The 23380-nt window shown below is 43.9% G+C and overlaps 1 protein-coding gene across 1 annotated transcript in view; it reads left to right on the top strand.

The window, feature by feature from the left end:
- LOC147749180 (maestro heat-like repeat-containing protein family member 1) overlaps positions 1-22455 on the top strand; it is a 60117-nt gene extending 37662 nt beyond the window's left edge. The window contains exons 9-14 of the mRNA XM_086936542.1: positions 1113-1220; positions 4521-4640; positions 5620-5718; positions 19140-19223; positions 20777-20848; positions 22411-22455. Of these exons, the coding sequence (XP_086792668.1) occupies positions 1113-1220; positions 4521-4640; positions 5620-5718; positions 19140-19223; positions 20777-20848; positions 22411-22455 (528 nt within the window). The remainder of the gene's footprint in view (positions 1-1112; positions 1221-4520; positions 4641-5619; positions 5719-19139; positions 19224-20776; positions 20849-22410) is intronic.
- Positions 22456-23380: the final 925 nt, after the last annotated feature.

Genomic DNA, 23380 nt, shown 5'->3' with positions numbered 1-23380 from the left:
TTCCTAGAATGCAATATTTACCAGAACCATTTAAAACCTCATTGGCCATATTCACATTCAGAACCTTGGAATTATGTGCTTACTGCAGATAGTCCTGCATGTATAAGATTTTATCTCCATGTTTTACCTACATAAATTACAGGCACTGCAGTGATTATTGCATTAAATCAATCTGACTGTTTTTACACAGGGTTAGAAATGTAGCCCCGTGTTGGAAATCAGGTCCTCTGACTCATTTTGTCCCCAGGATAGTCACACTAGCGCAACATTTTTCTTTCCCTGGATTGTCACAATATCACTCTTCCGGGTCTGCCAACTGCTTTTCACATCATCAGAATGTTTATATTCTGCAATCAGTTTGGCATGTGATCAGTGCTCCCCATATTCATCTGAATTGTTACTCTGTCACTGTTCTAGTGTAACCTTGTAATGGCCAGGTTATAACTGTCTCTATTCAATCCTTGGTTGTCGCACTCCTACTTGGTTCCCTTGTAACAGTGTATTCTTTGCCAGGTCATCACACTTCACTTTGCTTTTATTGTGCTCCTGTGAGGTAATTTTCTTTTCCTTGTGTTCAGTCTTCACCCTTAATAACACTAAATTTTCATTCAGCCCTAACTCTGGTGATCTAAGAGTATATGGAGCAGATTTACAACCCTGTCCGCCCCTTTTGCGTCACTTTTCCCACTTTTCCCATGTTAAAAGTGGCTCAAGGGGCTTGTAAATCAGCCCCTAGAGGTTTGCATTCTGCTCCTAAGTATATGATATAGCTGCAAAATCCCCATGTGTTTTCGGTCTGGATGGCTGCACTGTAACTCTATTCACAATAATTTGCAGGCAGCATGCTTTTGGTGCATATGTTTCTGTGTAAATCACTGCCACTGTAAAGGCATCCTATTTCTTCTGACCACTGATTTCACACCACACTATTTACGTGCTGCTCTATGTGTTCTCTGGTTCTTCTGTCCACACATTATTTCATCATTACTGAGGTTGTTGTCAGCTGAAGTTTGTTTACCCATATCTTCTCAAAGTCACTGCAAACATCAGCTGTGGATACTGCATTAATGTTTATATTACTGCATTAAAGTCTCTCACTGTTTTCTTTTTAGTTCCTGGGGACTATCCTGAAGCAAGCACCATACAGAAAATGGCATGCCTTTTTTATGGAAGAACTCACCGCACAAATTGACAGTTTTGCCCATCATGAGAATGAGGAGGTTAGTGCTCTCAAGGGTCATTTGGAAAGGCAGTTTAATACAAAGTCAGAGAAGGATATAACTTTGTATTCCAATCGCACTGTGATTGGTAAACTACACTTGTATACTATGGGTGCACAGCACTGAAATTAGTCAGTCGGGAAAATCAGGTATGGTTCTCCAACTCCCTGGAAAAGCCAACCTTCTTAGAGTCAGATGGAGATAAACACCATGAGGTAATTCCTCTCCACCTGGCTCGTTAGGAGACACCACATACCAGGGCTATACTCCTTGCCCTAATGGATCTTCTTTAGCCAATAGGTATTCTTCATTAGAGCCACTCCCCATTCAGTGGATGTAAGGTCATATTCATGCAAAAATCAGTGGAGCTATTGTTCCTATTGAAAAGCAAGGATGAAAGAAAGGCAGACAAGAAGGCGGAACCCTAAGGATTATTTCTTGGTGCCCTCACACATCAATGAGGATGTCATGCTTTATAGTGGGCGTGCTCCTTGTAAGGCCATCACTGTAATGCTCTATGGGCCCCACAAAGAGTCGCTTTAGCGGGGATCTTTTTATTTTTGCTGTCTGATGAAAAGTGTCTGTGTGAGGGCATTTTGAATGTGAGGGGTGGAGTGAAAGTCTAAAGTGAAGGGAAGGGAGACTAAAACTATCTAAGAGATACCAAACTGGACCTTAATGTGATGGGTCCCTTGCAAGGATTAAAAAATATAATTTAGTAGGGTGATGTACCCAAGTAGCCTAAAGTGTGGGCAGGTCGCTATGTTTCACGCCCAATGGCCTAAAAAGGATCCACAATGCTTCTTTAGTACCTAAAAAACGGGTGGATAACCCTTTCCCACACCTAAGGCGTGACATCCAGTATAGGTATTCCCTCAAAAGAAAATACCCGGTTCAACAAGTTAAAAATTGATCATCCAATCTAGAAAATAAATGAGAATATAAAAAAAACACACACAGTAAGCAAATGTTTTGTATATATGGTCCAATGATTCACTGGAATCGCTTTTCCAGCTCACTGTATCACATTGTCTCCAAAGGTACAAATGTTCATGCTAATATTGGTGCTGATCAGTCACCACAATGTGAAAAATGTGAAAAACACACTTGTACTTACAATATAACAGATAAAGCAAGTGGACATACGTGGAACAGACAACATAAAACCAATCTCTGGTGGTGTTACACATCGCTTCATGAGTGATTGGTTGTCTTCAGGTGTGAGTGCAGGGTCTTACACTTTGATACAATGTATTATGCCCCATAGTTCAAAAGCACAAGAGTCTATTCTCCTCTGCTTTAAGGTGCAGGTAATTGGAGTGATTTTTACAGGTGTGGTGTGTGCATTTGCGGGAAGAAGTGATGACCAAATGGCCAATGAGGAGAGGAGGGGTAACCTTGAGCCAGTAGGAGCAAGCCCCTCACGTGCTGGTGTAACAGAGGTATCACCCCTCATTGGCGGCCATCTCAGAGTGTGTAGTGCTGAAATGCTGGCCGACCCAAAGTCAACCATGGTTTTTGAAAGGTGGCATCTAAGCAGTAAACTAAGACAGTTGAAGGTTTTCTTAATGGAAGGTGATGGTAAGAGAAATGTATGGGGCACCTAAGTGCTCACGCATATATAGTGACGGGAAGCAAGTCAGGTGCACATAAGTGCTTGCCATCCCTCATGGATTATTCTAGGCATATTGGCGTCTATGTTCATGTTGTAAATATGGGCGGTCACATTTAATAAGTAACAAGGGCGGCTAAGTAGTCTACTGCCAATGGATTTGCATGCTTGGAGAGCACTGTTGGGCAAATGGCTAATGAGGATAAGAGAGAAGAGTAGGGGTGTGCTAGAAGTCATAGGAGTGAGACCCTCATGTGCTGGTGTAACAGAAGTATCATCCTTCAGTGGTGGCCATCCTGGAGTCTGTGGTGCGGTTAAATGTGGGCTGGCCCAAAGTCATCAATTATATTAGTAAAACGGCGTCTAAAACAGTAGACTAACACAGTTAAATGTTTTCTTATGAAGGGTACCACCTCATTGTTTCCACAGAAACATTTGTAGTAATGAAGAAGATACCCATGGCAAGTCACAAAAGGCTTATCATAAGCACTGCTTTTTGTGGTATATGAGACTCTAAAGCAGGTATGTTACATGGTCTCAATGGTGAAATGGTAGATCAGATCCCCTGTATGACGGCATGTCAATAAATCCATTGTAAGGGAGTATCTGATTTAGCAGGAGACTGACATGGGAATTACACCTTGCACCAAGGGATTTCATCATTCAGACCTTTGCTGTTCATGGAGAGGCAGAAAATACACCATTGCTCCCTTCTGAAAAGTTTAACAGGACTACATGAGTTACTTGCCATACATGAAACAAATTTGTTTACAGTGTGTCTTCTTTATTTTCTAATTTAGTTTCTAGGTTGGATGATCAATTTTAAAATTTTTGAACAAGAAGTTTTTTTCTAGGGCAATACCTACACTGCAAATTACGTCTTAGGTGTGGGGTAGGGTTACCCCCCCCTTTTAGGTTCTGAAGAAGCACTTTGGATCCTTTTTGGACCATCATGCGCAAAACATGTTGACCTGACCACACTTACAGATTTAGGCTACTTGGATACATCACGTCCCTGTAATAGCCCCTACCAAATTACGTTTTTCAATCTTGCAGAGGGAACCATCACATTAAAGTCCTGCGTGGTATCTCTTAGACTGTTTTAGTCTCCCTTCATTTCACTATACCCATTCACTCCACCCCACACATTCAAAATGCCATCACACTGGCACATGTCATCAGATAGCAAACCTAAAAAGGTCTTTGCTAAAGCGACCCTTCGTGGGGCACTGCAGCACCAGCCCTATGAGGAGCACATCCTATGATGATATAGTACATCTTCATGGATGTGTGATGGCACCAAGATATAATCAAAGGGATTCTCCCTTCTTTGTCAGCCTTTCTTTCTTCTTTGCTTCCTGAAAGGAACAGTACCTCAACTGCTTTTTGGATTAGCAGTTTCGGAGCATAGGTACTGGACCTTTACTGGCTCCCAGTCCTCCCTCTTCATTGTTTTGAGTCATATTCATGGCCATATCCAAATCTCTACAATGTCCAGAAGATATAACATGACATAACATAACAAACATTTCGCTCAACTCATTAGGAGTTGTTTCATAGTGTGAGTTGAAGACATGTGTAGAGTGAATCAAAGATGAATACTCCTCTATAAGTATTACTCTCATAGAGTGGGCAGGAGTTTCTTTTCATTCTTAACTCAGACTGTCTTTAATTTACTCCTATATTAGGGTTTTATTTTCCGGTGCCTCGGGAAGTGCCTCGCCGCATGCGATGATACTGAGCTGATCTTACGTTACCTTCGAAAGATGTTCAATTCTACTAAGTTTATTACAACTCCTCACCATGCAGTAAGTATCAAGTGTATTTCTATTCCCCTTAGGTAAAATTTGACCCTGTATGACCAGAACAAGCACATGGAGTCTTAAGGAACTGAAGAACATCTGGGTTATATTGTTCTGGATTGTAACTTCATTAAAGGAGCTTGATGGTAAATTAATGATAACAGGAAACACCTTCCTCACTTAGCACATCCTGTCACCCAAAAGTGTGATATCTACCCCATGGATAGCCAAATCATATCAGAGTGGAAACCCTCCGCAGAGTGGGTGAAGACTAAGCTAGCTGAAACTAGAAGTGTAGTGCCTTTGTTCGGGTTACTACTGCTGCATTTCATCAGGGATTATTTTTGCCTCTTTAGGTGATCCGTCTTGATGGACACAAGTGAATTATTTATATAAATCAAGCTTAATCAATGTAGCAGATAAATGGGATGACGATCTAAAGCTTTGTGAAGCTTTCAGAAAGGCCCAAATAGATAACAGAGCTGTCTGTTTCTACCTGTTGTCAGAGGGGGGCGATTTCTCAAAGAATGAAGGACAGAGCAGAATCTGGTATAATCCCTGCACAGTACCCTTGAGGAAGAGAGGATAAGCATTCCTTCTAAAGAAAATGCACTCCTTCTTCCCAAATGCTTGTGTACTAAAAAGTCCTTGCAGTTTCTTTAGGTGAAAACCAGAAAGAACTAAGTTACAGAACACAAATAGTGACTGAACTCTCATCTTATTGTCTATAGATGTTTCTTCAGTAGCATGGTAAGGACACTCCAGCATAGTTGTATAGGGGGTATCCTTAAATCATGCTTTCTGGAAACTGAATATATTTGCTTTACTAGTGGAGAACCATTTGTAATTGCCAGTTGTAAACACTGAAGGTCCAATCAAGAACCGTATCATTATAATTTCTTTCGAATATGGAATCTCTATTCCTAAATGCCTGTGTTTGGTTAATGTTTCCCTAATGCTGTGAGTTGTCTTTCACTCTTTGCAGGATATAATAATTGGATTTCAAACATGTGCCAAGACTCATCCATTCGAAAGCCGTCGGGTGATTGAAGAGTACAAAGGCTATCTTTTTGCTATTGACCTGGTAAGAACCATGCATCTCTTTTTGTCTCATATTTCCAACTTTCCTCAGCAGTGGCGATTCACATCTATAAAAGTGTAATTTGCAATTAGATAACAGTTTACAAGAAAGAAAAGCAAAAATATGTCTAAAGGCGTAGGTGGTCTACAATACCGAAAACAAAAGAAATTTAAATATTTATTTTGAATGGGCTTATGATACCAAATGCAACAATGTCTTAAATTCACTATAAACAACAAGAACATTCAAACTTTACTTCCTCCTTTGCATTACTCATGACTTCAGAAGTGATAGAGCACAGAGGGAAAGGCTGCCCTCCAAGGCGACTCGCATTTAGGAATCAATACAAGACAGGGTCTAAGACCGGTCCCTGCACTCCGAGGTGGCGGAGTACTCAGGATCAAACACCAGGCCTGGCTAAAGGCTGGGCTCTGTATCCACAGGATACACAATACAGATACATTGAGGAAAGGGGAAGGGCTCTGTTCATAACTCCAGTTGAAATAGTGACTGGCTTAAGCCAGGAGGCAACCTTCACTGGCCCTGGTGTGTTGTGCTACATTCAGGACATCCTGGGGCCGAATAGCAAAGGCAATCTGAGACAAAAGTCTAACTTTACAACTTTTGGTATTCACAGAAGTTATTTATGACTTTTGGTATTCAAAGAGGTCTTTTATGAGTCGTATCTATACGTTTGCAGTCTGGCCGGAATCTTCGCCTCTGTGCCAAACTCTACACACCCAGACCTTACTCTCCGGCTGGGGCCGTACTCTCCAGCTGTGGCATTACTCTCCATTTTGAGTCGTTCTTTCCAGCTCAGGCCGGATGAAGTGTAATAAATGGGCTGGAATGCAAAATTTACAAAAAGGAACATTAGGAACATGTGATAAATTGTAGAGGAGGCCATTTAAAACAGTCTGGCAGGGAAAAGGGTATGGCCAGACACTGCATCATGACCTAGATAAGTTTGCTCCTCTGTATCATGGTACAATTTGTGCTTACCTCAGTGTTGACTGTAGTGCAAACACTACAGTCAACACTTAGGGCGCTCCCCTTAGTGTTGACTGTAGTGTTAATACCAGAGAGTGTGTGTGTGTGTGTGAATAAGAGCTACAGTAGGAGTAATGGGACACATTAAAGTTAGGTGCAGTGATAGACTCCAGGTTGTGTATATTGTGCCAATTATGGAACAGTTTTTGTTTAATGTTAGTCTTAGGGATACCTTTATGGCTAGAGATGAAGTATGGGTTTGATACAGGGTATTGGTAAATGATTTTCTTAAGGTTAAGGATACTTTGCAGGATTGAACTAGGTTTAGGTTTATGGAATGTAGGTGTAAATTATGCTGCTAGTGTTAGGGGTTTTGTGTTTGGGTTACATTGCATAAGAGTAATGGGTAATTGATGAGGATAGCGTTATCGTTAGGCATAGGATTTGCAGTTCGTGTACCTGGTTCGTGAATGAGAAAATGAGCTGGGTGTCGGAAGCGTGGAATACTATCCTGAGTCTGTGTTTTCTGACAATGGTGGCAAGAAGGACCATGCAGATGTTGAGGAGCGTGGGGCTGATAGAGGATCCTTGGGGTACTCCGCAGCTGATCTCTGTTGGTTCAGAAAGGAAGGGCGGGAGTCTGATTATTTGAGTTCGGCCGGTGAGAAAGGAATGGATCCATTCCCCTGAATGCCGGCGTCGCAGAGTCTGGCGGTTAGTGCACGGTGGGAGACGGTGTCGAAGGCTGCTGATAGGTCTAGTGGGATGAGGGCAGCCATGTGTCCTTGGTCAAGGAGGGTGAGGATGTCACCCGTGGCGGCTAGTTGGGTAGTCTCATGCGGAGGTTGCTACGGAATACAGATTAGGAAGTGTAGAGGATCGAGTTGGATTCAATAAAGTTCGTGAGCTGGTTGTTGACGATCTTCTGTTTGACTTTGGCTGCGAAGGGGAGGAGAGAGGTGAGAAAGGAACGGATCCATTCCCCTGAATTCCGGCGTCGCAGAGACTGGCGGTTAATGCACAGTGGGAGACGGTGTCGAAGGCTGCTGATAGATCTAATAGGATGAGGGCAGTCATGTGTCCTTGGTCGAGGAGGGTGCGGATGTTGCCCGTGGTGGCTATAAGGGCAGTCTCAGTGCTAAGGTTACTACGTAATACAAATTGGGAAGTGTAGAGGATTGAGTTGGATTCTATAAGTTTGTGAGCTGGTTGTTGACGATCTTCTCGGTGACTTTGGCTGCAAAGGGGAGGAGAACGATGGATCTATAGTTCTGGAGGTTGTCAGCTCTGCGGAGGGCTTCTTGAGGAGGATCTTGACATCAGTGTGTTTCCAATCACCGGGAAACATGCCTGTTTTGAGGGTGCTATAGGGGAGGTGGCTCTGTGGTAGATGTACGTCGGGCTGGGGTCAGTGGGGGCTCCTGAGTGTATGGTTCTCATGGTTTTAGCTGTGTCTTCTGTGGTGACAGGGGTCCATGCGGTGATGGTAGGCTGGTTGGCATTGCTGGTTGTAGGTGTAGTAGCGGTGCCTAGGTTCCGCTGAGTAAGTCCCAGATTTCTACTGCATGTCTGTGCAGGGAGCGTATGCTGAGGAGTATGCAGCTCAGGGAATGGGTGCACTGGCATCCGGTGGGTAGGCACAAATAAATATCACGTAGTCCCAGGGCTTTAAGTGGGCTGGGTCTTGACGGTGCACCAGCAGTACTAAAAAACAGGTGCTGAGATGGGTCCCTATTGGGCTTTTTCATTTGTATAACGTGCCCTTATTATTGCTCTCTCTTTCTAACTCCTGGGGCTAGGTACCCTCTCACACTCCAGTGGATTTGAAAATGCAAAAGCTTATGTGTCCCTTGCCACTGCCTACCTGGGCTCTCTGCAGGAGGGGCCTTTCACTGCAGTGTGGGCCGCACTGAAGCAACCTCTCAATCCGTGTGCCACCTCTTCAATAAAATAGGAACAACGCCTACTTTTCTCAGAACGTAACTGTGGGTCGTAAGGTTGGTATGTGATCGAAAAGAGTGGCAGATTGTAAGGTACTACACTATGAACATTTTGAGAACCATTGGAGTCATTTTACACTCATCTAATTTGAAGAAACCTGTTACATATGTTTCTTTTATTATATTGGATTACACCATATTTGCATGTACATGTGATTTTCCTAGGATTACATTTGTACACATGTGTGCAACTTTGTGTGCATACCCCCAAGGACAGGATGCCATATTGCACATTTATGTCTGCATCTACACATTTTTCCACTACCCCTATACCGTGGCCAAAACACACGCAGCCATTTTTGTTGTCAGGCATACTGCTCCCACTTACTCATAAACCACAGTGTCTGCTTGGTCAGTCTATCTTGCTCTATGCCTCACTCTGAGAATGCGAAGAAAACATATATGCATTGGTACAGGCAAAGCCTTGCACCGCTATTCAGGTATCTCTCTGATGGTAAATTACACAGTTAGATTAAGTCATGTTTTTAGGTCTTGGCTTTAGACAGCACACATGAGCTGTCTCAAACCAAGAAATACTGCATCTACTACATAGGCTTCAGCCTGCCCATGGGCTTCCCATTTACTGAAACCTTTGTCACTCTTAAATTCTATCCGCATAATTCCACAGCACACCATGCCACATATTTCCACTACACAACTTCACACTACGCCACACAATTCCACAACAAACAATTTCAATCCAACACTTGCACTACCACCAAACCTGTCATCTCTCTTCCACATACCCACAGCCCCTCTCATCTCTCCCTCACACTCACAGTACCCGCTCTCATCTTGCAATACCACTGCCCTCTCATCCCTCCCTCACATACACTGTCTCCTCTCTATACTGCCTGCTCACACACGCTACCTTCCTGTACCTCCTCACGCTCTGCACTGGTCCACCTCTCGCTTATCCCCATGGGTGCCCCTTCCACTCATGCCTTTTTCTGTCTCTCTCTCTCACTTGTATTCTCTCTCACCCCTATCTCTCGCTCCCTCACACACTCTTACCGCCTCTCTCATATGGTTCTCTTCAGGTCTTGAAGCACAGTTTCTTTCTCGTGCCTTTTCAAAATTTCAATCCCTCAAACCCATCCTCTCCTCCTCTGCTTTGGGTGTCTTCTGCTTACACATGTGGTCCTACTGTATGCATCTGTGGCCTGCGGTTCCCTTCTTTTTGCTACCCTATCTCAATATCAATCACCACTTCCTGCACAAACTACCTATTCCTCTCGATCTTCTTTTCTATCTATTCTGTGCAGCTCTCATCCCTATCTATTCACTATGCCACAACATTCCCTTTCACAAATACACAACACAATTTCAAAACTAACAATGTCCAATACAACCCACATATTTCCACTCTACACCACATACATCCACTTCACTCCAAACCAAAATATATAGGTAAAAGGCATTGTCATGTACGTCAATTGCTCTAAATATCAAAAACCTGAGTCCTAATGTATTGCAAATGCTTGTTAAATTATGCAATCCAATAACTGTTAAAGTCTCTGTGCATTGGCTGAGGGTTATGAAAGGGATAATGTAGATGATCAGTGGCTAATAAAGCAAGACAATGAAAGGCTCAGACTAGATGAAGAGTTTAGAGAAATGCAACAGCACCTACAAAGGCTGAAGTGAGGTGCCTACTTTAACCAATAGTTGTCAATCTAGAAACATGTAATTTGATTCTCTTAGAATACATCAGTCACAACAGCAGTCCCACCTCTTCCTAGGTAACCTAACACTCTACACTGATATTGCATGTATGTATGCATAGATATTTCTATAATCTGAACTTCATAAATATTGTAGTGTTGATGGATGGGCCAGACCATCAAATAGTGTACTCCGTTTGGAGAGGACAGTGGTGGCATGTACTCTACTGACCTGGCAGACATACAGCCAACCATATTGAGGTATTTCTTCCTTCCTGAAAATCCCATGCTAGTTTGTAGGACTTGGGTCAATAATACCAAAAGTTGTGAAGAAATTCAGCCGGCACATCTGCAGGGTCAGCTTTGACTGTGATGTGAACAGATTGGTGGAGATTCATTGCTGCATTTCACCCTAATTCGAGAGTAGCTATTGCACAAGAGATAATTCTTGTTGTATTTCCTGTAGCTGGATAGTAATTTATTTCTTTAAAAAAAATATTTTACTTAGTTTTCAACAATTTTAAGATCACAATACTGTGACACTGCTTCGCCATCCACCTGATTCTCCCCTTTCTTAATATCCCATTTAGTTCCAAAATACCATGAAGTAGACCACAGTCAAGTCCACTGCAACCAGTTCGGTGCTCTATAGAGGGGTCTGTGCCCCAGTAAACTGTGTGCTTTTCCCCCAACAACTTCCTATGGGTGGGCCGCTCTGGGTATTTTGTGATGCGCTTTTTACTGTCCCCAGATGTTATCATACTTTTGTGGTCCCCCTCTGGACCTATTCACTGCTTCCTCAGCTGAAAAGAAGAAATCCATCCCTCTTAGCCACTTTGAGATTGGGAGGGCCCCCCGGATCCTCAATGGCCCGCTATGTGATGTTTAGCCAAAAAACAACTGATCCCAACCATCAGTTTTTGTCCCCTTACCTGTCCCAACCCGGGAATAAGTTCTGTGTAAATTGCATTCAGCTTTGAGATGGTCAGAGAACATCATATGGTGTGTCTGCCAGACGTCTCCCAATTTAGAGATCCCCAACTTATTTCAGTGCACTTGAGCCCTACTGTTCTCCATAGCCATGTACCCTTCCACAATGGCTTCTTCCTAGTGGGCACCCTCCACTTTCATATCCATTGCAATGCCTCTTTCCAGCTAATCACTGGAATGGCTGGAATGGCCGGGGGAGTGGGTAGGAGGGACTCCCCATACAGCCAAAACCCTGGTGCTTGCCTGGTAAAGTCCATGTGCGTCTCGTAGTGGGTCCCCGTGCACCAAATATCCAATCAATAACCACAACCAGCTGGGCAGCCCAGTAAAGTAATACAGTCTGATGTCTACTGCCCCTAGTCCACCATCATAAGGGGATTTTATGCAGTTCTTATGGGAGATTCACAGCAACGATCCTCGCTACTTGTTGCTATTGAAGTTGGCCTCTAGGGTTGTAAAAAAAAGGCTAGGGATTTTGTGGGGGTAGTGTTGCAAAACATACAACAGCTGTGACCAGGCCACAATTTTGAAGAGGGCTATAGACCCCATCATGATCAGGGGGAGAGAGTTCCATCTTGCCATATGTCCCTTAATTTTGCATGTCAAAGGGGTTATATTCCTGCCCTAGCGTTCCTCTGGGTCTCTTGATAAGAGCATGCCTCAGTGTTTGAAATTGGCTTTCTGGTTGGCACAGGTACGCACCCTGTCCAAGCAGAAGCCATAATCCTGGTCAGGATAAGCAAGATACACACTAAAAGATAACCTGTGCTCAGCTTGGCACAGAACACTCAGGGGTATCCAAAGAGACAATGTGCAAAGTATGTGTGCAACACACACACATGCACAGTAACACAATGAATACACCACAACAAGACTCTAGACAGGTTTAGAAAATGATAGACAATTATATTATAACCAAAACAAGCCTAAAATGACAAAAATCCAATGTATAGAAGTTGAGATATATAACATTTTTAAATGAATAAATGCATTAAAGCACCTAGAAGCAAGCAGCTCTAAAAAGGTTACTTCAGGTTGCGCTGTATCGGGTCAAAGTTCAGGCCAAACGCGTGGAAGCGCAGGCCAGCTACAGAACCCCGGCAGGAAGAAGTGAAAAAAGTACCTTTCCTGGTCTCAAACAGTGAGATGTGTTGATCTGCTCCACGTAGTGAAGGCGATACGTCAGTTCTGAAAATGGGTGGTAGATGTGTTGAGTGATGTGCCACATCGGATTCTGCGACACAGTCGAGGGGATGCATCGATCTTACCAAGCTGCCGCCGAGGCGATACGCAGTCTAATGTATCGATCTCTGAGGGCAAAGCGCTAGTTCTGATGCGCTGTGCCCATTTTACTCCTGCAACTGGTTGATGCGCCAGTTCGGTTAAACACAGACATACAATTCATCAAATTCCATGCTGCAAGTGTCTGGGCCACTTCCAGTGAGTTCAGGTACTGGAGCAGGGATAGAGACTTTGATGTCCCTCAGTCTCATGCAATAGGAGGCCAGCCAACAAGCCCTTGGAGATCACTTGGAGGATAGGCAGAGCCCAGCTCTCCTTCAGGGCAGTCAGAGAAAAGCAGACAGCAGAGAAACACCAGAGAAAAGCAGGCGTTCCAAGCCTGCAAGCCAAAGATAAGTCATTTAAGCAGAACAGCAGTCCTTCTGACATAGATTCAGTTCAAGATCCAGAAGTGCCTGATTTTGAGTGGGGCGTGTTGGTCAGAGACCCAGACTTATAGCCAAAAGTGCCTTTGATGCTGGTTCGTGAATTCAAAGCAGCTCTCTGAAGTGCACAGCTTCCTCTTTCAGCCCAGTCCTGTCCTCCAGGCTATCTATAGGGGATAATCAGTCCTTTGTGTGGGGACAGGCCACTGCCTATTCAAGTAAAGTGTTAGACCCTCTGTTGCACTCTGCCCAGGTAAGGCCATCAGAATACAAATGCATGTTGATGGCTACTCAGACACACCTATCTTTTCTGGGTTGTGGCTGTCAAGAGGGAATGCAAAAAGTGTAGCTGTCACTTACTCCAATTATTGGAGATGGGCTGTCAGGCACACAACGCAGTATGTGCAGATAAATGTCTACTTTCTTATTGTGAACAAAGCAAACACAAGGAAATGATGTACGGAGCGCTGACACTTTTCAGACACTCACCCCCTGTCACAGATTGGGATGAATGCATCATCATTCTTTAGCTCACTTCGCCACTTCAGTTCAGACCCAGCTACATGCAAATCAGTCTTGAACCTGGCTTGGCAGTTCAGGCTGGACTGCTCCCATAAGGAACAGGGTCAAGACTGATTTGCATATGGCTGGGTCCAAACTGGGGTGGTGTGGTAAGCAAAAGAATGATAGATTAAACCCAGATCCTTGTGACCGGGGGTGAATGTTTGCATTGTCCAGCATTCTGTCCAGCAATTGTTTCTTTTGCATACTTTCTTAAAGCATAGCGGCATTTCTAAAATAGCAATGTTAAATTCAACTTCACCAGTAAGTAGGATTTATCACTACCATTCCAAACATACGAAACACAAAAAAGCCTCATTGTAGTGAAAAGTGAAATATGCTGTTTGTCACTATCAGGACACGCAAAACAGAAAAGTACATGTCCTACGTTTTACTTGCATACACTGTGCCCTTAGGGCTACATAGGGCCTACCTTAGGGGTGACTTATAAGTAATAAAGGGGGAGTTTAAGGCTTAGTAAGTAGTTCTAAATGCCAAATCAAAGTAGCATTAAACTGCAAACACAGGCACTGCAGTTGCAGGCCTGAGAGAGGTTTGAAAGGCTTCTTCTGTTGGTGGCACGATCAGAGCTGCAGCCCACTAGTAGCACTACATTTACAGGCCCTGGGTATATGATATACCACCTTACAGGGACTTACAAGTTAAATAAACAGGTCGATTAAGTATACACCAATTATACACATGTTTAAGGAAGAAGCACATGCTCTTTAGCACTGATTCAGAGTGGTAAAGCGCTCAGAGTCTTAGGACCAACAATAGATTCAGCCAAATGTGGAGGCAAAAAGATTGGGGAAGACCACCCTCGGGCTGACAGGTCAAACACCAACTATTTAAGTGCTCCAGATCACCTGGAAGTAACTCTGGAGGAATGGCACCACAGGGATTATGACTGATTTCCCCCAGTTCACTCTCAGGCCTGTTTCTTCTTTGTAGATTTCTAGAATGCAAATCAGCTGTAGGATCAGTTGGTTTAGGTGCTGAATATAAAGGAGGACATCATACCACATACAAAGAGATGCAGTACCCTAATTCTACACCCCACCTCAAGCCCCAAACCTGCGCATCCCCCGATCTATTTGGCCAGTGTTTCAATCACAAGAGCGAACAGGAGAGTAGACAGCAGGTGATATAGTAATAGTAATAGTAATAGGGGCATTTATATAGCGCTGGGTTTTTACGCGCACCGGAGTGTCCCCGTGCTTAGACCGCTGCGAAACCCTTCCTGGCTTCCCTGAGAGATGGTCCCTTAATGGGTATCTCCGGGGTGAGACCAGGCATCCCCGGCGGTCTGATGGGGCCGTTAGTGAAGATGAGGCAAGCTAGTGCCCAGAGTTGCCGAGTGTGATCGCTGATCAGAGTGGGCACCGAGGCGAGAGAATTATCGAGTCCGCTGACCCTGGTCCTAGAAACCTGCCGCGTCGGGAATCGAACCCTGGTCCCGGGCCGTCCTCTGCTCTCGGGTCTGCCGCCTCTAACCAGTGAGCCACACTACTTCACTAGTAGCCCTGCCAGTGGCCTCTGCCTAGCTGGACTGTTGTGAGTAAATGGTGTTCACTCTGACCCTATCACATGGCACTGTGTATAACATCTTTACAGACTGAAGGACTTTAGGGCCAAAATTAATCTTTTCCATGATGCGTGGAGGAAAGGTCATTCAATTGAGTCGAAGGCCTTCTCTAAGTCCAGTTGCATCACTAGGAATCTCACCTGTTTCAGTACCCTGGTGCTACGGCCTTTGCAAATATTTTGGTTTAAATATTACTTAGGGGAATCAGGCTGTAAAATGCACAGTCTGTAGGTGGCCTATATGGTTTGGGGAAAACTACAACTGAGGCCCCCTAGATATGATAGGGAATTATCATAGCTGTACCTGCAGCTTCGACCATTGTAAAGAAGTGAGAGAGTAGTGTTGGTGTAACCTTTTCTGCACTTGAACCGGGCACCTTCTCAGAATGCATCTCCTGCAAGGCTGAAAATAATTCCTCCTTCGACAGAGGTGCATCCAAGTCCTGCAGCATGATCAGGTCCGCAGCTATGGGGTGTTGTTGCTCCACGTGCCCGACGTGTTTGATTGGTAAAGTTTCTCATAGTAATGTGTGCAGTCATTGCCGATTGCCTCAGCAACATTTGTCACCTCACCGTCGGGCCCCGTGTCTATGGGACAAACCTGTCTGCCAGAGTTGGTTGCATACCTGTGTAGCAATGTTCCCATATTCTCGCTGTTTTTGAGAATCGGACACTGCTGCCCATGCAGGGTCTGCTATTGTGTTCCCCTGAAGAACTGCTTTCCTTCCCTCCCACAATGTGATTGGGGAGACATCTGTTGTGGCGTTTGTTCTGAGGTAAAGTTATATCTTTACCTTCATGTGTTCCAAAAATCTAACATACTTCAGTCACCCAACCTGAAGGTTTCAGTGCGTATTAGACCTAGGCATCCCCAATTAGTTAAATCGGTCAGTGGTCCAATGGTACCCTTCTGAGAAATCGGAGTCCAGCAGTGAAAATAATACATACTGACTAGTTCTTTGCTTTCCATTGATTGCAAAGCATCAGGGACTCCACCCATGGCACCAGGGTTGAGCCTCTCTTTTCACATCAAGTTGTGGGTGCATGACATTATTGAAGTGGCCTGCTACAATAAGGTCCCACTCCGAGACTGTGGTGATAACTGTCATCAGATCTTTCATTGTGGTCGCCTGCAGGTTCGGTGAAATATGCACAGACACTACCATCCATAGGATGCCATTCAGAAATTGAGTAACCACCAAATATCTATCCATGGTGTCTCAGATAGCATGCGTGACCATCAGGGGAAAGGTAACTCTTGTTGAGCACCTAGTAAACCCTGCATGATATACGCAGTTAAAGCCATGCTGTACCAAAAAGGAACCCCTACTCCCAAGCAAATATGTCTCTTGCAACAATAGAACCACCAGGGTCAGCTTGTGGACCTGTTGAGAATTGTTGTGCATTTTATTTTATCCAGCAACCCACTGACATTGCAAGACAACAGCTTTTAGTGGATGGTTTTGTTGTCAGAGGTCTTGGCGAGTCATTGAGCCCGTTTGACTAGGGTCCGTGGCCGTGTAATGTGTCTTGCTTGAGGCATAGTGTTGCAACCGAAATCAGCCCTATAGTACGCAACTTCAGGCGCGGCTGGCACAGGTAACAGCGGTGGGGTGTGAAGGGGTGGGAGGGATGAAGTCGGCAGAAAGTAATCACCATAGTTTTGTGTAGCTTCGCTCCAAGCAAGCCCCTCTATCTGGAGGCAATGTGTCTCTTCTCCATAAGTGAATGAGACAACATTTGTAGCTATACATGGAGGAAAGGAAGGAAGGGTACCAAAATTCTCCTGTCTGAGGAGGATGCTCTACGTCTGTCCTCTGGTTGTGACCAGAGTTGCCCTCCTATCAGTCTGCTACACTTCTTCTTAGGGTGGGATGGTTGACCCCCTACAGTCTCCCGAGATGTCATTGGCTCCTTTGTTTATATGGGCAGTTATTTCCTCTCCACTGCTCACTCCCAGGCCTCTTCCGGGCTCTCAAAGAAAATGGTTCTCCACTGTGACATTAATTTCAATTTGGCAGGTTATATCAGCATATATTGAATGTCCACAGCCCTGACTTTCTACTTAATCTCTAAGAAAGATTTACAAAGGAGCTGCACTTTAGTTGTGTAATAAGGGAAGAGTATAACCCTGGAGTTGGTGCAATGGATGTCTAGATGTTGGCGTACCTGCCACAGGATATATTATCAGTTCACAAAGTTCAGTACCCTGATGACAATGGCTCTAGTGGGTCCCCCCCCCGGTGGAGGCCTTAGGGCAACCACCCGGTGTGCCCTTTCCAGAACAAAGTAGGGGGAAAACTCACAATCCAGGATCCATGAGGAATTTCTCTGGGTGCTGGTTTTACATGCCCTCTGGGAGGCCCACCAGCCATAAGGGCAGAGGAGGGTCACCCCCTACACCTGATACAGGGAACATCTGCCTACGCTGGTCCAGGACAGGGGCCACGCCCTCTATCCTCTTGAGACACCACAGTGAGGTGGAGTATTGCTGTACTTGTTTGACCGTCCAAGCCCAGTGTTTGCTGTAGTAGTCTCCCAGGATCTCTGGGCTCCTGGGGGGTCACCTCCTGAGGGGGAAGCTGTGTGCCCATCTCCTACCTTTGGGGTGAGACGTCATGTGCGGGTTTTCACCCACCCAGGCTGCAATCGTTGTCCTGGATTCTCATGTTGCTCAGTCTGTCTCATCTACCCTCGTCAGCCAATTTGGCTGGGCTGTCACAAGCCCATGTGGCTGCCTAAAGGTGAAAGGGGGTCCCTACCTCTCTTCTCCATGTGACTGTTTCTTCTGACTCGCTGTGCCCCAAGAGTGAATGCTGATGTAAACGTGGGTCGCTGCTGTGGGATTGCAGCTCCAGGTTGTGTTCGTTAGCGTCATGCCAGTCTCACGGCAGGGCGTTGTTTGCCTAATGCGTTTCTCTTGTCCCCGGCTTGGGTAAGCTGAAGGGGAAAAGCGCGGAGGCCGCCTCATGGATTTTTGCCTCAGAGAAAAGGTTGCCCCATAGTCAGCTCTTCCAGGATGCAGTTGCAGTCCTGGCTACTTATAGCGCCCAGCCCATCTCCTCCACTTTAAGGTACCCATTCCGCTATTACGAGCTACCGCTTGGAAGTGAAAACAGCTTTGTCCCACACCCCGGCTAATCAGCTGTCTTCTCTCCCTCGCTCATCCCAGGAATCGATGCAAAGGGGGGTTTGCCACGGTGGGTTCACAGCTCCAGGTGGAGTTTGCCACCGGCAGGCCATCTCTCGGCAGGCCATACGCACACCCATGTTGTCGATCACCAAAATGATCTCTCTCATCCCGGGCTCCCTGGATGGGCCAAAGGGGGTGAATATGAGGGCCATTTTTCAGGTGCTTGCAACCGAAAAAAGGTCGCCTAAGGGTCGGATTCAGCACGATTCTCAGAGCAGACACCAGATTGTTAAAAATGTGGCCACAATCCTAGGGTGCTTGCCCGCCCCCCCCCCCCCCCCCCCCCCCCAGTAATTTCTTCCCTGATGCTCTTTACAATGTAGTTGAGGAGAGTGATATGTCAATGGTAGATGATCCCTTTGGAGCCAGGATGGTATTCATCAATAAGGTAGAAAATGTATTGTTTAGGAGTCATATAAGATTTCTTGAGTAAAGAGCAGGGTGAGCACTTCTAGTAGCAGTACACTTGTACACTACCAGCTCACCATTATTCACTATTTCTGCATCTTTGATCTATTACTCACAAATAGAAACATTTCACTCACACATATCTTCTACTTTAAAAGGTGATGAACACAAGGTGCTATGGATGTGAAATGCCAAAATAGGAAGCAAGCATAGTATGCAGTTACTTGTACAATTTTTTTTCTCCATTTTTAGTTGTTTGAGGTGTGCAGCGTTTCATGACTTAGTTCCATCTCTGGAACTTATAACAGTCCACATTTGTTGACAATGGTCTTGGTAATGCTGATCTTTTTTATTATATTTTCAGTATCCATATAAACTACTTGAAGAAGTAACACCACCGGAACACAGAGATGCCTTCAACATCCCCACCTTAGCAGCTGAGAAACATGTGAGTCTTCTTTAAAATACCATAACATCATGTTTATGTGCCTCCTCTCTCGGACTCTGTTTCTTCCATTCCATCTTCACAAATCAAAGTAAATCTGCAAGATATCACAGGAATAACTGCCTGTGGAAAATGCACTCCATTCTCAGAAACAAAGGAATTCTTTACGATACTAGCAAGGAGTGAATGGTGTAGCAACTCAATCTGTCTCTCAGCCACTGGTACCCTTAGAAAGCTAGAGCTGATTTCTTAATTTCAAAGACGGTTTTAGTGCATAGAGTAAACAGTTGGAATCTATCTCCTGCTGGTAACAGGGATTAATTAAAACAATTGTCTTGACTACTAGACAAACCTCTTCTGTGAGAGATGAGAAAACAATACACTGGGTTGATCCTACTTGTGGACAAACAAGAACTTATGGGCTCAAAAATTCCATTTCACTCTAGGATCAAATTTTGCCTCACTTCTAAACTAGACAAAGGAAACAGCTGGCATTGGCTTTGAGCAAAGAATAAAAAAATCTTCTCTTAAAAAATTGGTCACTCCCAGATTTCGCAGGTGCAAGTGGGGTGGCCGCTCCGTTTCTGTGGCAGCCGTAAAACTCTGGAAATCTTTGCCCCTTCTGATATCCAAGGCAGAGTCCCTTCAGGTCTTTAGGAAGCTCTTGAAGACCTGGGACCAGATGCATGACCCATTTTTGCATGCACAAATGGGTTAGCGACCTGTTTGCACATGCAAAATCTAATAGGGCCATGTACAAACCCTATTTAGCAAGTAGCAATTTATTTGCAATTTGATAAATAGGATTTGCAACTCACAATTAGGATGGGGCATTCCGAGGGTGTCCCTTCCTAATTGCGATTTGCTACCCTATGTAAGGATGTTTTGCGATTGCAATTGCAGTCCCAAAACACTCACAATTTACCGCCCTCTTCAAGAGGGTGATAATGCACTCTCAAATGAGAAGGTGTCCCCAGGGGACCCTTCCACTTTGCAAATGCAGGGGAAAACAAAAACGTTAATTTGTAAACACATCCAGTTTTCCTTTAAGGAAAAGGAAAAGGGGCTGGATTTTAAAAAAAACTGCTTTATTGAAAAGCAGTCCCAGACATGGAGGTCTTCTAAGTTGAGCAAGTCGCCATACCTTTGAAGGCCAGCCATTCTTACTGGGGTCGCAAACTGCGAGTGCCTCATGAATACTGATGAGGCATGTATTGTGCAACCCCATTGGGAATCACAAACAGTGTCTCTGACACTGTTGTACATGGCATTTAGCGACTCGCAAATTGCGACTCAAAATTGAGCGTAATTTGCAGGTCGCTAAATGCCCCGGTCGTACATCTGGCCCCTGGTTATTTGCCTCCTAGCAGGTTGTTGTTGCTGTCACTTCTCCCTGTTCACTTAGCGCCTTGACACCAGCTGGTATAAGTGCGCTTTATAAATACTATCCTATCGTATTACCTAGGATCAACCAGTTTTGCCATTTTAGAGAGAAATATATCAACAGTTTTACAAGTCTAAATAGCCTTCTTGTTTCCATTCTCTCTATCTATCAGCTTGAGAACATGATCAAAATGATGAACAGCACTCTCAGGTTGTGCGAGTTCATACTATCTACAGAGGGCGAGGTAAGATTTTGATGCTTTTTTCTGTCAATGTGAGAGAGAGTGTGAGTACTATCCAATTGAAAGAATCACACAACTAACCGTTACTAATCAATGTGGTCTCTGGAATGTAATGTAAATGGAAGGTGGATTTGTAAAGCAGTGCTTGTCACCCATGAGGGTATTTTTCCACAAATAAATGTTTGGCTTGTTTAGAAGGATCAAATATAACACATGGTGCTGCGCGGTGGCAAACGTTAACTACTCACCTGATTGTTTCACCCAAGTGTTATATTGGTACTAGAGAGGCAGAACGTCTTGTGAGAACAGCATTAATATGTGATGAAACAGCAAAATAGTATTATCACAGAATGCACTACATTATGTTGCATCATTTTCACTGTGTTCAATAATTTGGCCTTCCAAATGTGTCTCTGAACATGAATATTGTGAGGCACTAATATCATTGACAAAAAGTCAAGAGACAAAATGTCAAAAGGTATTTGCATAGATTTTCTGTACCTAATTCCACATCTGTGTACCAAAAAAAACATACACATATATCTTCATTTATGTGGCGTTAATAATGGCAAATGTATACATCCCTCTGTGCATTTACCATTCGATATTTTGTCCCTCTATATTGTGTCCACTGTTTTACTGTGCCACAATATTCTTGTCCTAGATATTAAAGAATACAATCGGCCCTTCATAGTCTTAGAATTCCAGAACCACTTCTGATGGAAGACATTTGATTAATGTTTTAAATTACATTACAGTTGGGTGTGTAGAAAAAGAAGTAACTGCATAGGTTTTCAAGAGTCTTGGGAAAAAGTTAAATCAACATACGACATGGAGAGACTGAGGCTCACATCCCAATGGTGCTGTAGAAGGAGCGTTTCTGGGGTAGGGTCATTCAAAGCAGTCCTCATCATATAAGAAACACATATAAGTTGATTAAGATTGGGTGCAAAACCTTTCAAAAGAGAAAGACTTTGTTTATATGAATTAATTACATGCATCATGTGAGAATAGAGCTCCCAAGAGCTTGACTGTCATCCCTATATGGATGCTTTGGGATTGCCACAGAAGAGCAAAATAATTCAGCAAATCTAGTTCAGATGCAAGGGGGGCCCGATGGGTAAGTAACATTATCTGCCCCCTAGAGTCCAAGACTGGTGTTTATCAGGTCGCGGTCAGATTGTTATAAATAATCTGAATGAGTACAAAACTCCTACTGGCTGTTTAGAGACTTCAAAGAGTAGTAGAATTCTGTGGAGTAGCTCCTGAGTGGGAGAGGTTGTGACACTGGAGAAGAGATGAGGCCGCTACTGGAGTACAATATTGTATGGAAGCACATTTTTATGAACTGTCTTACCTCTTGTAGTGTTTAAAGAGGCATAATCTCTTCCCAGCTAACTCCCCCTTTACCTTACTTAAAGTTATTTAAATTCTTTGCAAGCCAACATTTAAAGCAAGGCAAAAGATATTTTATGAGCTCATGGTGCCTCCACGTTGCTTGCTAGACTGTGAGGATGGGCAATTGCCTACTTTACCAATCTGACCTTGTACCTTTCAACTTTCAGGTTCCAGCCGAAATGCCATCTTTCGATTCTGACCACTGTGACTGATATCACTGATCACATTTATGGAGGATCCCTCACCATTTCCTTTCTTTACATATTTATTTAAATAAACATTTATTATATACCTATTTATGTATTCCATATTTATTTGTTTTATTCAACAGCAAATGTTATACCTCCATTGATATCTTTTTTTAGTATTGTATTTATTAACCACTTATTGATGCCTTATTATTAACTTGTATTATATTATAAAACTCAATACAAATTTTCAACACAAAAAATATGTGTAATGTGAATGTTCTTATCCACACTTAACTGAAGGTAAACATTGTCCATTTTTTGTTTGTTATGCATTTTAAGGTGCCCTTGGAACATAATAAATTAAATAAAGAAAATCCATACTCTTGCCTTTAATGAGAGCTATCATATATTCTTGGCTACATGACTGGCATAATCCTTCAAGATAGAGTTTTAAAACTAAGTAGGTGTGGGGCATATTGCAACACTCTTGAAAAGGCCCACTCAGCAAGGTTTTTTAATGCAGAATTTAAGATTTGGGTGGAACATGTTTCTTAAATCACATTCCCAAATTTGAAACACAGGGACACACTGGTCTTTGTCTATGAATTTGCTTGGTTCAGACATGTGCAAGAGAAGCAACACGAAGAAAAGAATTCTGTTTATTAGCTGGGCAGTAAACTCTGCTGCACTTCCGGAGTTTGCAGAGTATTTCCCACTCTGTGCCCTGCACAGAGCACGGAGATCCGAAAAACTCTGCAAAGTGGCATGCAGTGGAGTATTTCCTCTCTCCTGGCTCACCAAGGCTAGACTATCTCTTGGCGAGAATCCTCAACATGGATGGTCACAGCAGATCGTTACTGCTCATGTTGAAAAACCGGCCACTTGCATTGAGGAAGCTGCCACTCAAGTTAAACATGTTTTCAATTGGCAGAAAGAAGCTTGCTCC

Source organism: Lissotriton vulgaris, chromosome 1_1, assembly GCF_964263255.1.
Source record: "Lissotriton vulgaris chromosome 1_1, aLisVul1.2, whole genome shotgun sequence".
NCBI lineage: Eukaryota > Metazoa > Chordata > Amphibia > Caudata > Salamandridae > Lissotriton > Lissotriton vulgaris.
This window is presented reverse-complemented; position numbering and strand designations above follow the sequence as displayed.